General features: G+C 40.5%; 1 protein-coding gene across 8 annotated transcripts in view; it reads left to right on the top strand.

Moving 5' to 3' along the window:
- Positions 1–15,919, top strand: part of PPP1R12B (protein phosphatase 1 regulatory subunit 12B) — a 212,591-nt gene that overhangs the window by 65,800 nt on the left and 130,872 nt on the right. For all 8 annotated transcript variants that reach the window (XR_004680222.1, XM_035010308.1, XM_035010307.1 and 5 more), the window contains exons 5-11: positions 1,171–1,315; positions 2,591–2,665; positions 5,057–5,136; positions 6,037–6,176; positions 11,355–11,467; positions 14,008–14,211; positions 15,275–15,357. Coding sequence is in view for 7 of the 8 variants with exons in the window: in XM_035010308.1 (XP_034866199.1) it covers positions 1,171–1,315; positions 2,591–2,665; positions 5,057–5,136; positions 6,037–6,176; positions 11,355–11,467; positions 14,008–14,211; positions 15,275–15,357 (840 nt within the window). In the remaining variant the exon portion in view is untranslated. The remainder of the gene's footprint in view (positions 1–1,170; positions 1,316–2,590; positions 2,666–5,056; positions 5,137–6,036; positions 6,177–11,354; positions 11,468–14,007; positions 14,212–15,274; positions 15,358–15,919) is intronic.

Genomic DNA, 15,919 nt, shown 5'->3' with positions numbered 1-15,919 from the left:
CTTCCTTCCTTCCTTCCTTCCTTCCTTCCTTCCTTCCTTCCTTCCTTTCTTTCTTTCTTTCTTTCTTTCTTTCTTTTTCTCTCTCTCTCTCTCTCTCTCTCCCTCCCTCCCTCCCTTCTTTTTCTTTCTTTCATGTTCAGTTAGCCACCATACAGTACATCATTAGTTTCAGATGTAGTGTTCAGTGATTCATTAGTTGGGTATAACACCCAGTGCTAATCACAACACGTGCCTTCCTTAATCCCCATCACCTGGCTATTCCATTTCCCCCCACCCCAAAACCCTCAGTTTGTTTCCTGGAGTCCAGAGTCTCTCATGGTTAGTCCCTCTCTGATTCCCCCACTTCAGTTTTCCCTTCCTTCCCCTATTGTCCTCCATGCTATTGCTTACGTTCCACATATGAGTGAAACCATATAATTGTCTTTCTCTGCTTGACTTATTTCACTTAGCATAATCCCCTCCAGTTCCATCCATGTCTATGCAAATGGTGGGTATTCATCCTTTCTGATGGCTGAGTAATATTCCATTGTATATATGAACCACATCTTCTTTATCCATTCATCTGTTGAAGGGCATCTCGGCCCTTCTACAGTTTGGCTATTGTGGACATTGCTGCTATGAACATTGGGTGAAAATGTTCAACATCGTTAGCCATCAGGGAAATTCAAATCAAAACCACATTGAGATACCACCTTATACCAGTTAGAATGGCAAAAATTAACACAGCAGGAAACAACAAGTGTTGGCGAGGATGTGGAGAAACGGGACCCTCTGACACTGTTGATGGGAGTTCTCATTTTAGATGTTCTTTCCTACCTGCACTAGGAAATGGAAAACACACCTTGTAACAGGTTGTGTGGTTTGGCAAATTTAATCAGGCTGTGGTGAATCTCAAAGGGATACACCTTTCTAAATACCCCTCTTGTGTGGTGTCACATGGATGTACCCTAGGAAATACACTCTGACCTTTCAGAGCGGGTTGATAACTGCTCTCTGTGATAGGTTCTCAGTGTAGGAACCGTGAAGCCCGAGCTGTGCCTTAGAGGACAGAAGTAATCACAGTTTCCCGGTGGTTCAGGGCCAAAGTGAATATCAATTCAGTGATAGTTTATTTGGCAGAAAACTGTAATATAGAGGGTATAAGTGTCTTGTTTGGGGTTTTCTTCTTAGACTTTTAATCCAGGCTGGCTATGAACTCAATGTTCAGGATTATGATGGCTGGACTCCCCTCCATGCTGCTGCACACTGGGGAGTGAAGGATGCTTGCTCCATCCTGGCAGAAGCACTCTGTGACATGGATATCAGGAACAAACTGGTTAGTATGCCTGACCCTCTAAAAGGGCAGTGAAATTGGTATCTGGGTCTCTAGAACAAAAGGCTTAAAGTCTCAGTTAAATGGCCAGGCTTACTGTCTGGGGAAATATACATCACAGGTAGCTATGGCTCTGTTCCCTGCACCCTCCCCCTTCCCCCCTGCCCCATTATCAACACAGAGATGTTTGCTATGTAAAATAAAACTCTACTGATCAGCATTCTGATTCTATTTATGTTGAAGCCCCTAAAATAAATAGGAAAAAAAGATATTTGCCCTTGGGAAAAATGAGCATTGGGAAATCCTAAGGTTGCTCTCTCTGGTGAAGTATGAAAGATTTTATTTTACTTTATTTTTAATTCAAAGACTTTTGATAGCTGAATTCTACTCTCATCCAGTCATTAAAAAAAAACACTGTAATGACAAAGATCCTTGAGTCTGGCTGAAAATAGTTATTCAGCCTCACTTCAAGCAACTTCAGAGGCCCTAGAACTCCTATCCCTACACCTAGTGAGTTTTTTTTAGGAATCCAGAGACATGGCTTTTTATTTAGTAGATGTTCTCATCTGCTTCACATCTCTCCTGAACCCAGCTTTCATCCCCAGTTTATGGGTTATGGTCCTGAACTGTGCTGATGTTTCCTGAAAGAGACACCCTTCTCTCACTTGAAGGGAGATAACTGCTGTGACTTAACCTTCAGTGCACATGTGCCCTGGACCCCGTTCTGAGGCTTTTAAAAGCCCCTTATTGAATTTATTATAGAAATTAAGACCCTTTTAGAACAGGCACAAGTAGAGATTTCAATTGATTATATGCCAAGAGGCAGTAAGCATTAGAGATAATGTGGTGATTTCCTCGATACTGTTTTATTAAATATAAAAACATGTATTTAAAGGACTTGATGTGTTTTGCTTTGTTTTAGAGGAAGAGAGTGTGAGTGGGTAAGGGGGGGAGGTAGTACAGAATCTTAAGTAGGTTCCACGCACAGAGCCTGATGTGGGGCTCAATCTCACAACGCTGAGATCATGACTTGAGCCAAAATCAAGAGTCAGACGCTTAACCAACTGAGCTACCCAGGTTCCCGAACAGACATGCTGTTTCTTGTTACGTTTTCTCTGTGATAGATGAAGGCATTATTATAATGTAGAGTAGATAAGTTAGGGAAGCAGCTCTCACTGGAACAAAGGCATAAAATGAGTATTGAATAGTTCTCTGATGAAGTCACAAAATCACTACTTCTATTTTCTTTTGATCATGGTACCCCCTTTTCTCTGCCAGGGCCAGACACCATTTGATGTGGCTGATGAGGGTCTTGTGGAGCACTTGGAGATGCTCCAGAAGAAGCAGAATGTGGTAAGTCTTTGGTTAATGCTTTTAAAAGCTTTTATAACAGTGCGGGTATCTCATCCCTTGTTTTAGTTATGTCTCCTGAGAGCTGAAATGGACATATCTACATTCCAGAGATGATAATTGTTCACTTCAGGGACTAGCAACAGTCTGTTAGAAAATATCCCAGACACCATTGTTGTTAAAGTTTACTCATTATAAGATAGCCTTCAAGCAGCTGAAAGTCAAAAATGATGTGAACAACAAAGTAATTATTACCCTTGAGTTCTAGGAAATGAATGTGGTATATTCAAATCAGAGTTTTTTCCAAATAGGGAGTACCAGGGTAGAGGACATCTCATAGCTTTTTTCTCCTCTTATTGACTGAAAGGGCATGTTTATTTAAAGTAAATTCATTACAGGAAGGAATATACTTCTTTCTTACAAAGCAAACAAGGCCATAAAACTAAACCTGTCTTTTGGTATTGGACAGTACTTGGCCAGTGATTCATACTTACTCAGGATTCATCAGATATCCAGAATTCAATCCTCCTCTCCCTTCTCTTTTTTAAGATTTTATTTATTTATTTGAGAGAGAGAGAGAATGAGAGACAGAGCATGAGAGGGAAGAGGGCAGAGGGGGAAGCAGACCCCCAGCCAAGCAGGGAGCCCGATGCGGGACTCGATCCCGGGACTCCAGGATCATGACCCAAGCCAAAGGCAGTCTTCTAACCAACTGAGCCACCCAGGTGCCCCAATCCTCCTCTCCCTTCTCATTTTAAATCTTTTATTGTTGGCTTGCACGTACCATTCTGTTGCTTGGTGCTATGTAGGAGAACTACCTAAGTATTGTACCCATGTACAGACTGCAGAAGGAAAAACCCACCCAATATCCAGATAAACAGTGAATAATTCACTTTTTCTATGTGTAAGTGGGATGATTAATTTGGACAAGGAGAATAAAGATCAGCTACTGATGATCAGGGCTGATGTCTGAATAGAGTAGGACAGAAAAAAATCACTAGCTTTCCTTTGTGTTTTTCTTTGCATGAATTGTGGCTCAGGGCATGTGAACTCAAGTTTAGACAAAGGAGAGAAACTTAGAGCAGTTCTGAAAAAAATAACAATGGAGTTCACTGGTGGGACAGATCAGCCGGATCTCACCTCACACATGTTCAGCACCACGTCTGGACTGGTAGAGTGAAGATCCCCGTTACTTCAAGGCTTAGTGGAACAATTGCCTATATAAAGCTCAGACAAACACAACTTAACAGTTCATCTTGTTTTCTTTGGTGAGCTGTGGAATCTAGGCTAAAACTTGGGACTCACCACACAGAGTACTGGGGTTATTATCTAACAGCATTGGCCTTCCTAAGATATATGCTTTGTTTAGTTCAGTTTTTGTTGTGTTTTAAACTTGTCATTCTGAAATAATTTTTAGACCCATGAAGAAGTTGCGAAAATAATAGAGAGTTTCTATGTATCCCTTACCCAGCGTGGTTTGGTTTTTGAACATAAATAATATTTTCAGTAAATAACATTTCTGCACTGGGAATGGTGCTTATCTTTGCTCCCTGCATAACTTTTGGGTCCAGGAATATAAACTCATTTTGTCTAGAGCATGTATCTAAATACCAGACAATTTATTCTAGGGACTTATTTCCCCTTTGGTACCTGTTTTTTTTTTTTTTTTTTTAAAGATTTTATTTTTATTTATTTATTTGAGAGAGAGAATGAGAGACAGAGAGCACGAGAGGGAAGAGGGTCAGAGGGAGAAGCAGACTCCCTGCCGAGCAGGGAGCCTGATGCGGGACTCGATCCCGGGACTCCAGGATCATGACCTGAGCCGAAGGCAGTCGCTTAACCAACTGAGCCACCCGGGCGTCCCGGTACCTGTTTTTTTCTTGAGAACTATTGCTAACCTAATTCGGTATGTGGCCATAAAAAATTTTTTCAAAGTTCCTTCCCTTTTTTTTTAATCCATCAGAAGCCAGGCTTTTTTTTTTTTTTTCTTTTTTAAGTTTACTTATTTTTTTTTAGTAATCTCTCAACACCCAACGTGGGGCTTGAAGTCACAACCCCCACATCAAGAGTCACATGGTCTTCTGAATGAGCCAGCCGGCCTGCACTAGAAGCCAGGGTTTTTTGAAGATTGGGTTTGGATATTTGATATGAGCAGTTTTATTGAAGCTCTAACACTGTGGTTTTTCTTTTACCTTGGATGAGGATTTTTCTTTGTCATTATCTTGTAAGGAGACCCAACTGATGCGTTTCTCTTTTTCTCAGTTCTTTCTTCCCCTTTTGGTATTGGTCTTGTTTTTTTCAGAATGACAGTACCATTTTGAGTTCTTCTCATCACTGCTGATTTTTACCAATAGTCAACTTCTTCCCTTTCCTCTCTGTTTTTCCAATTTCCAGCTTCGAAGTGAAAAAGAGACACGGAATAAGCTCATTGAGTCAGACCTGAACAGCAAGTTGCAGAGTGGACTTTTTAAGAAGTAAGACGTTCAGGACTTGAGAAATGGGATGAGCTCTGCTGTGTTTGGCTGCATATGTGTGTATGACATAGCTTGAGAATTTATACAGGAAAGAAACTGTGTTTGATTTAAGCCAAATGATCTTTAAACATGTGGTATGTTTGAGGGACAAAGAGGTGGCATTGATATATGGGGGAGACACTGAGGGTGGGTGAATGTGTTTTTTTTTTAATTTATTTTTAAGATTTTATTTATTTATTTGAGAGAGAGTGTGTGAGCATGAGCAGGGGGAGGGGCAGAAGGGGAGGGAGAAGCAGACTCCCTGATGAGCAGGGAGCCTGATGCAGGGGACGGGGGGCTCAATCCCAGGACCCTGGTTTCAGGACCTGAGCCAAAGGCTGATGCTCAACCAACTGAGCCACCCAGGTGCCCCGGGTGAATGTGTTTTAAATTTAGAAATTAATTGAGACAGTGTACAACATTTTTCCCCCAGCTTATGGGTTCCTAGTCCTAGTTACATCCCTAACTCTAAGTTCTGTGAACTCAGGGACCATGTGTGTTTTGTTTACCACTGTACCAGGGCCTAGCATGATTCCCGGCAGGTAATAAACATTCAGTAAACATTTGTTAAATGACTTTTTAAAAATATTTACCGGCCTTATCACTGTCAAGATTCATAGCCCTCCTTTTTCCTGTGTGTTAAACAGGCTAGATCCACTTAAGTCATACTCTAAAGTCAAATACTGAACCTTAGTCTGCAAAAACCCAAGGATTCAGAAGAATGTAAAGAAGGATTTGAAGTATTTCTGTTATTGCTTCTACACAGAGGTTTATAGACTTGTTCTCCTTATGCTTGATTGTCAGTGAACTTAAATAGTTTGCCGTTTCTGAGTTACCCTCAAATTGTCATCTTTAATTTAGCAAAGAGAAGATGCTTTATGAAGAAGAGGTACCCAAGTCCCAAGAAATGGAGGAGGAAAGCAAAGAGTCTAGCAGCTCCAGCTCAGAGGAGGAGGAAGGTGAAGATGAAGCTTCTGAGTCAGAAACTGAGAAGGAAGGAGGTAATGTAAAGATATTCATAGTAAAGATCCTCTGTTTCCATAATGCAAGGAGATCACTGCTTGTCAGAGCTAGGAGGCCTCAGAGGGCTCCAAAAAGAGCTTTAAGTTCTTTAAGTTTCGTTTTCAAAGATAAGATACCAAATTTTGAGTAAAAACTTGGTTGTAAAAGCTATGAGCTAGGTTAGAATATGTGTATTGGTTTCTATGTAGCCATATGATAAGGCGCACAAAAAAATTCCTTTAAAAAAAAAGATGGATGGATGGATTGATTGATTGATTGATTTAGAGTGCCCATGCATGGGCCTGCAAGCAGGCGGGGAGGGGGAGAGGGAGAGAATCTCAAGCTGACTCCGCACTGAGCGTGGAGCTCTACTGGCGGCTTGATCCCACAACCCTGAGATCATGACCTGAGTGGAAATCAAGAGTCAGACACTCAACCAACTAAGCCACCCAGGAGCCCCCCAGGAGCCCCCCAGAAATTCTTGTGTAAAGGAGCCAACTGTCTGACCTCAGTTTGGTAGGGTGTAGAGACCAGATTCCAAAATTCAGTATGCTAAGAGACTGAGGAGGTGAGATCTTTCAGAGTCATATTTGGTTAAGTATCTTTAACTAGCTGGTGAAAATTTGCATTTAGTTCTCAGGTTGATCTGATTCCCTAAACAAAATCCCAAGATCTTTTCATTTTCCTTCTGATTATATGAAGCTCCTTCAATTCCTGAGGTGGGGATTGAAGAAGGAACAAAATCATATTTACCTTTATGACTGTTATTAATATATATATACTTCATATGACACTTCTTAAGTTTATTGTATGGCAAGACAGGAAACCCAATAGTGAGAGTGAGGTGCTGGACATGGTCAGATCCACAAGCTGTAGAAGCAGCCATAGGTTTTGATATACGGTCTGGCAAACACTGAGAAAAGACATACTGGGTTTTACTGAGTAGCGGTTCACCTGCAACAGAATAGCTCTCATGGATAATTGGAAGTTAATGATAACTAAGATTTTTACAGTACATGTGTCCTACCCTCACTGGCTTGTATTAGTCGTATTAGTATTAGCTCATTGAATGTCACCAAAGGAAATTAGAGACCATTGATTGTGTAGAGAAGATAGGCACCAACTAAGTTTATAGCATAGGAGATGATCTTTTACTCATGGAGCCTTGAATTTCTGTTATTAAGCAGGCACAGCTTGCTCTGGAAATGCTAGTGTAATACCTATCAAAATTTATAAATGTTCATCTTTTTTATGTTTTTATTATTTATTAAGGACTTACATGTCTTAAGCTTTCAAGTATTTCTATTTGGTCTTGCTCTGTGCTAGATCACTTTGTTAACTACCAAGGTATTAGAAAAATGGGAGGGAGCTACCTGAACTACTATAATTGCTTTGTGATATGTACCCATGCCTCAGGTCTCTGGTCCCTGCAACCCATCTCTACATTGCTGTTGGAGTAAAACACCCACAGCACCCTTAGGTTATACTACACCTCTGTCCAGAAGCCATCTATGACCACCTTCCCCACTCCCATCTTTGCCTGTAGAATAAATCCCAAGTCCTGTAACCTGACCTTCAAGATCTTTCATAACATATCTCCAGCTGACCTTTCCAGTGCTATCCATAGGCAGTGTCATCTACTAGCCAAGCTGCATTGCTTGGTTTCCCCAAACATGCCCTGAGCTTTCCTACCCCTGAACATTTATTTGCACCTTAAAATTCTTTTTTGACCATCAAATGCTTATTGAGTGATTTCTGTTTTAAGCTATAGGATTTACCAGGATGAAGAAGCCTTTCTTTAGGTTTTCCTGTATAAAAAAAGTGAAAAGCAGTGGACCACTTCACTGTTCCCCCACCCCATGATAATTGCTCCCGTGTCTGTATCCCTCTAGCACTTCATACTTATCTCTGTTGTAACACTCACCATTTCAGCTGAGAACTCTAGGTTTATCATTTACTCCTAGGTCTCTGCATGATGCCCGACACAGGACAAGCATTCACATTCATTAAATGCTTTTTGTTGGATACATCTAGGATATACAGGGGAATAGGAAGGCATATACATGAATAAAATACATGCCACATGAGAGAGATAAATGTTGTCAATGGTATTCACTAGTAAGAAAGATTATATTTAGTTTGCGGGATTATAACAACACTTTACATTTGGGTAGTGCTTTTTACTCTACAGTGTACTTACAACCACACCCTGAGGGATGTATTATCACCACATTTTAGAGTGGGAAATTGACCCTGTAAGGGGTAAGGCAAACTGGGTCTCATAGCTGGCAAGTGGTGTGCCTGAGATCCTGACTTTGATCTGAGACTCCTCAGAGTAGCAGGGGCAAAGTGAAATGTGGAAATTATCTGCCTAAAAGGTGGAAGCTAAAGGTGTGGAAAAGGACAAGATTTCCCAAGGGAAAGATTGTAGAGAAAAGATGTACAAAAAAGAATCGTGGGGCATGCTCTGTTTAGGAGGTAAAAAGAGGCAAAGAAGGTATGGTCAGGGAGGTTGAGGAAAACCAGGATATGTGTTTCTGCATCAGAAAAGCCAGGGTAGGGGCTGCCTGTGTGGCTCAGTCGGTTAAGCGTCTGCCTTCAGTTCAGGTCATGATCCCAGGGTCCTGGGATCGAGCCCCATGTCAGGCTCCTTGCTTAGCAGGGAGCCTGCTTCTCCTCCTCCCTCCACCTGCCTCTCCCTCTGCCTTCCGTTCCCCCTGCTTGTGCATGCTCTCTCTCTCTGTCAAATACATAAAATCCTAAAAAGAAAGAAAGAAAAGCCAGGGTAGGAGTGGGAAGGGAGAGGTCAAGAAAGAGACAGCATTTAGGGAGTCTGGTAATCTCAGCAGTTTCTGTAGCCTGATGTAGGCAGAAGCTAGATGGTTCCAGCACGCTTCCCTGCTCCTTTCTGCCCGTTGAAGTTTTACTCATATTTCAAAGCCCAGCTTAAGTCAGCTTCCGTTATGAAGCCTTATCATCACAGATACAAGCTTTCTCCCCTCCTCTGACTGGTAGCTATTTGTTTGAACCTCTTTTATATTACTTACATTACCTAGTAGTAGCGTTATTTCTGTTTGTTTCTCATCTCCTCTCTTCTTCCCCTACCAGCAAGTTTCAGAAGCACTGAAATGTATTGTGTGTCTTGTTTATCTTTCTGTCTTCCATAATGCCTAGCACTGGGCCTTCTATATGGTAGGTCCCTATAAATATACATTATATATAAATGTTTATTGGAAAAATATGGGGAACTGGATTATGTCTAAACCTTTCCAAGTGATGCCCGACACATTATGTATGTACTGAACAAGTATTTGTTGAATGCATTTATCCTGTTTTTAAAGATTCACAGATACAACCTCATAAAATGACAGTTTTCATATGTCTTACATATAAATGTAGTTGTGAAGAATACTAATTCTCTTTTGGGGTGAATGTAAACAGTTTGATTTGGATTTCTGTTTTCCCCTTTCTTTTATTTATTTGACTTAAACATTTGGTATATTAGTTATCTATTGCTAAATAACAAGCCATCCTCAAATTTAGTGGTGCTTAAAGCAACTATTTATATAAACCCAATTCTATGGGTTGGCAATTTGGGAAGGGCTTCACTGGGATGGCTTTTCTTTTCTCCGTGTGGTAATACTGGGCTTACTCACGTGTTAGTGGTCAGTTGGTAAGTCAGCTGGGGGCTGGCTGGTCCCAGATGGCCTTACTCACCTTTCTGGTAGTTGGTTAGGATGTTTGAGGCAAGTGGGCCGTGTTCATCAAGCGGACTCTCCCCTGCTTCTTCACACGGCGGCTGGATTCCACAAGACGAGAGGGCAAGGTTCAGTGCACAAGCACTTTCCAAGCCTCTCCTTGTGTCACTTTACTAATATCCCAGTGGCCATAGAGAGTCACATTGCCAAGCCCAGAGTCAATCTGAGAGGCCACTACACAGGGGTATAGATTCATTGGGAGTTCTTACTATAATGATCTGTCACATTTGGTAGTAAGGTATACTTCTTGGGGTTAGAAATATTCAGATAATATTGAAAGAATGCCTTGAATATTCATAATAACCACAAGAAATAACATTAATAATAAATTACTGTTTACTAGGGACTTATTATGGCCAGACATTGAATGATGCAATTTAAAAACATTATCTCTAGACTTTATAGCAACTCTTGGTAAGAATTAAAATTCCTGATTAATCAGTGAGAAAAGAAAGGTTCATATATGTTAAGTAAATTTTGCCCAGTGTCACACAGCTAAAACGTGGCATAAATTTGTCATGTAATTCATAGGTGGATTACTCTGGGGCCCTGTTTCCAGAGTACATAGATCAGAAGGCCCCACCACACCTACTAGGTGCAGGCACTGACGTAGCAGTGAACGAGACAGACGGGGTTTCCACTCGATGGCCCTATAACATGGACTACTGTTATTTATTAAGAGGGTTTACCTACTACACTTCTGTAGTTTAACTCACAATATCCTCTGTAATCCTTTCTACCTTTATTTCCTATTGTAATCCCAAGAATATTCATTACTTTAATTAGGCCTGCTTAAATTAGGCCTGCTTAGACTTAAATTTACTGACCAACAGATGTGTATATTTTGATTTCTGATTCATTACTCATACCCTTTCTTCCTCCTGCCAGTCGGTATTTGTCTTCCAATTTTCTCTATGGCATCTTTCCTTGTTGTTTCCTCCCTCAGAGGATTTACTCTGAACTCATAAAGCCCCGTTGATCCAACTCACCCAATTTAGCACCTAACTTATATATGATCTTCTATTGTTACTATTATCATTATGCATCTTATCTCATGTCTTGATTATAATTACCTAGAAAGCAAGATCTATCTGGTTTTTCCTGCCCAATATCCCAAAACAGAGTAGATTCTTATTACGTACTTACTGACAAATTTTATATATGATACATAATGTGGAGAAAGTTTTCAGTTACATATGTGGGAATTGGAACCTACCAAGAAAGGAATTTTACCATTGAGTTTATTTCCTTTTGGCAACTTTGCTAGAGATTTTATTTTAGTTTGAGTCCAAGCATTACATGGCCCTAATAATCTGTTTTGATATGGGTAAACCTTTTCTGTTAGCAGAAAAGTACATGCATACACACAGATAAGGTTTTCATACTTGCACTTGTTGCTTCTCTTGTCTTAAATAATAGATAAAAAGCCAGAAGCCATTGTCAACCATTCCAACTCTGAAAGCAAGAGTATTATCACGGAACAGATACCACCACCGGCTCAGAATACCTTCTCTGCTTCTTCAGCTAGGAGAGTGAGTATTTTGGAACTAATTTGAATATTATATTTCTCCTACTATGGTTATATACAGTTTGAAAGGCCTTAAAGATACATTCTTGCAAGATAATACAGATACATCTTGCCTGTCCTAGTCAGCTTAGGCTGCCATAACAAAATACCACCAACCAGGTGGCTTTAAACAACAGAAATTTATTTCTCCCAATTCCGGAGGCTGGGCTATCCAAGATCACGGGACTAACTGTGTCACACGGGGCTAGCTGAGTCAGTTCCTAGTGAGGAATCTCTTCCTAGTTTGCAGACAGCCACCTTACCGCCAAATATTATAGTCACAATGGGGATTAGAACTTCAAGGTATGGATGGGGGCGGGGTTGTGCACAAACATTGCTTTTATAACATTGCCCGCAAAAGCTATAAATCCATCACCAAACAAATTTGGGTACAATGTGTTTAGATAACATAGGATATAGTGATCTGGGACCAAAGAATTTTGTCCATTGCTTATTTTCTTCGTATCTACGGCTAAGTAGGTAAGTATATATAAAGCTCAGACTGGGTTAGGAAGATAGCTAGCATTCAGTATTTTTTTTTTTAAAGATTTTATTTATTTATTTGACAGAGAGAGAGACAGCGAGAGAGGGAACACCAACAGGGGGAATGGGAAAGGGAGAAGCAGGCTTCCCGCAGAGCAGGGAGCCCAATGGGGGGCTCGATCCCAGGACCCTGGGATCATGACCTGAGCTGAAGGCAGACATTTAACGACTGAGCCACCCAGGCGCCCCTAGCATTCAGTATTAATTGATTTGATGACTTATGTCCTTTTTTTTTTTTTACATCTTGTTTAAAATTTTACTTTTATAAGTAAAGTCTTGGTAGTACTCATAATGAGTAGAGAGCAGGGGTAGAAAGAACTTGCTGAGGTACCAGAGACACCTCCTCCTGCAGTTTGGCCCAGGCTTCTGAGAAGCTATAGGCTTCTAGTCAGTGAGACAGAGTTGAATAATGACTTTGCTCTACAAAGGATACAATTAGTTTTGAGATTAAGAATTGATAATGAGTTCTTGGGAAGAAAGCTGTTGAAAAAACTCCATGGTTTTATAGATACTAACTTACTGATCTTCTTAGTGCCTCATGAATTAAAAAGACAGGATTATGGTATCATTGTGGAGATGAGGAAACAAGCCCTGGCTGCTTATTTATTCCCAAGAGCATCACTTTGAATCTGTAGAGATGTCTCAGATAGGACACAGACCTCACTCCTCACTCCGGCATTTAGCTGTACCTCACATACTCCCACTGCTTCTAGGTGTGACTGGACTTCTTGCTTTCTTTTAATTTCTTTTATTTTATTTTTTTGTTTTATTTTTGAAAGAGAGAGAGTGTGTGTGTGACTCTCAGAGTCAGGGTGGCTTATAAAGAGCTGACATGATTGAGCCTCTACAGCTGGAAGGAGTACATAAATATATATATTCAGATAACTAATTAAAAGAGAAAATCTGAATGTGAGCTGGAGACGAGTGATTTAGTGTTTATTGCATTTTCACTATACCAGGCAGTAAAGGTGGCCTGATAACTGGAGTAAGACCAAAGCCATCTTACAGAGGTCCCCCAGATCCCAGGAATGGACTGTTGACTGCAGTTCTAAAGACCAGTTACTTCAGACTGGTGTTTGTTGGTTAACACTAGTCTATCATGTTTTCTGTGGTTTATGGCAGTTATGTAAGTTATGTAAGCTTTCCAGAAAGCTTTCTTTTCTGAGGTTAAAATGTTTTTCTTTTTTTAATGAAATGATAGTGTTGAAAATGGTAAGCAAGTTTTTGAAAGATGTTCTCCTGGCAAAATCTAAAAGATGGCAACTCTATGACTTCTACCATTTTTCTTCTTTTTTAATTTTGCTGCTCGGTGAAATCTGAAACACTTGGAACTGCTGCTCAAGATCAAATAAACTATTTTCTTGAAATAAGCAATTAGAATTTGAATGGAGTGAGTTTTAGTATTTTTATTAGTATTAACTTAAGTCAGCTTACCACAGTCTTATCACAGTACCTTAAAACATACTTATACATTGGCTCATTGTGTTTTCTAGTCTCCACATATTATGAGGAGGAATTAAGCTCATTATCACCATTTTACAGGTGAGTATGTTGAGACCTAGAGAAGTAAAATGTCCCATTTATAGTTACACAGTGAGTCAAGCAAGAGAAGATATTTTTACTAGAACGTGGATCTCCTGGTGTTCTAGGTCAGTACTCATTGCTAAGAGAGCAAATAGTGTTTAATTTCTCAGAGAGCAACTCTGTCAGTAGGAGCACTGTTAAGAATCTGAGACTATTTCTGGCTCAGGGAGAAGGGCAGTCTTGAGCGGTTATTAGCATCTGCCAGGTGAGGAAGGGAACATTGGCAGAAAGCCTGCCATGTATTTGTTCTTGTACTGCCTTATGTTGCCTCACTGAACTTAGTCAGTGTGGGAAAAGGCAAATAGGCTGAAAAGAATCATCAGGACCTTTTTTTTTTTTTTCCCTTTTCTTTTCTTTTCTTTGCTTCTTCCCTCATAGTTCTCCTCCAGCCTTTTTAATAAGCCGGAAGAGCCCAAAGATGAATCTCCTTCTTCGTGGAGACTGGGACTCAGAAAAACTGGCAGCCAGAACATGCTGAGTGAGGTGGCCAATTCTAGGGAAGCTCTAAGGGACCGAGGCTCTTCTATCTACCGGTCATCATCAAGCCCTCGGATTTCTGCTCTGCTGGACAACAAAGATAAGGTGCAGTTTAGGCAGGGTACGGGGGAGTTCCTGGGCAGTTCCCGTCTGTGAAAATTCAGTCTCAGGAGCAAATGAAAGTGTGTTCTAGTCCCTGATTTGATTCTGGAAGTACAAAGTCTTTAAAGGGAGATGGCACATTGATAGTTTAATCAGTTAGCTATTTGCTTGCTATTATTACTCGGCCAAAAAAGAAAAACCTTTTATCTTTTGGCATATCTTATGTTCATTCTTCCTTACCCTCCTTACGTAGGGCAAATAAATAATAAAATAAAATAAAATAAATTTAGTCAGAAACATGAAAATTTGGACATGGCCTAAGGTTCCCTTGAACCAATACCAGTAATTTATTGTTTCAGTGTTTGGAAGCAAAGTTCCTTAGCCGGACTTTCGATCCTAATGAAGCTCAGGCAAATTAGCACTTAGAAAAAAATGTTTAAATGCCTTATTTCTTTCATTACTAGATGTATAACAGCTCATCCACATAATCATCCAAGATCAGTGCATTTTTATTTCTTTTGGTTCCAGATTTTCTAGGGCTTACCTGATGCTCTTCTCTGGGGTCAGGTCTGCCCTGTAACCTTAGTCCCCTGCTCAATATTGTTTCTGGAGACTCCTCAAGGAGATGAGTCATATTGGTTGGATGAATTCTGCAGCATATTTGTTGTGCATGAAGCTGCATTTCAAAGAGAAGATAGGCTGGGGAAGAAATAAGGCTTATTTCATTAAGAACTTTAGAGTGGAGCTTTCTGTTTGTGGCTTTTCAAAGTCTCCATCTCTCTTGGCAGGGCTGTTGGCTTTGTGAAATTTGTGCTGCTGTTTTCCTTTTTTGATCGTTTTGGCCTTTCCCATGAGAATTATTTCCCTGTATATTGGTCTTTTAATGGAGGAGAGGTAGGAATTAGCCTTTGAAAGGTAACCTTTTGTAATACCACTCAAACCAGAATTGGTATTGGATCTAGAAATAAGATGATATAGGTGTATTGATCTCTGCTTTTTTTACCCAGAATGTTACACCATGTCAGTATTGTACCTTCTCTGTGTTTTACTTGTTTTGATTTTACAGGAGAGAGAAAACAAAAGCTATTTTAGTTCACTAGCGCCCCGGAAGCTCAGCAGCACGAGTGACATTGAAGAAAAGGAGAACAGGTAATCCTAATGCAGTCCAAAAGATGGTCCTCTGTAACTTTCCTAGGCATAGTGATGCCTTGGCCATCGCTCTGCAGCCATCTCTCCGCAGGTGCCCTTAGCACATTATGAATTGTTTATTCCTTCTGCTTAGAGCTCCTCCCAGCCCTTGCTCTCTTGCTTTGCCCTTCGCCCCTCAGGCTCTCACTTCAGCTTGGGTCTTACTGTCTTTAGGAAGTCTTCCCCAGCCCTTCCAAGGGTGAATTTGTTTTAGTACACCAGCAGGCTCTGTAAAGGTAGGGTCTATGTCTGTTTTCTCAGGGACCCCTAGTGCCTAGCACACGACCTATTCCATGGTAAACACTAAAGGTATTGTTATTTAATTAGTGATCAACTTCTAATGTGTATGTACATAAAATTTCAAGTCTTCCTCATCAGTTAAAATGAATGTGAGGATTTTGAGGTATTGCTGCATCTCAGAACAGAACCTGATCGAGAACCTTGCTTTTTAAGGTGTGGTCTTCCCAACCAGCAGCATTGGTTTCACCTGGAAGCATGTTAAAAATGCAGAATCTCAGGCCCC

Source organism: Mirounga leonina, unplaced genomic scaffold (genome assembly GCF_011800145.1).
Source record: "Mirounga leonina isolate KUSES-001 unplaced genomic scaffold, KU_Mleo_1.0 Mir_154, whole genome shotgun sequence".
NCBI lineage: Eukaryota > Metazoa > Chordata > Mammalia > Carnivora > Phocidae > Mirounga > Mirounga leonina.
This window is presented reverse-complemented; position numbering and strand designations above follow the sequence as displayed.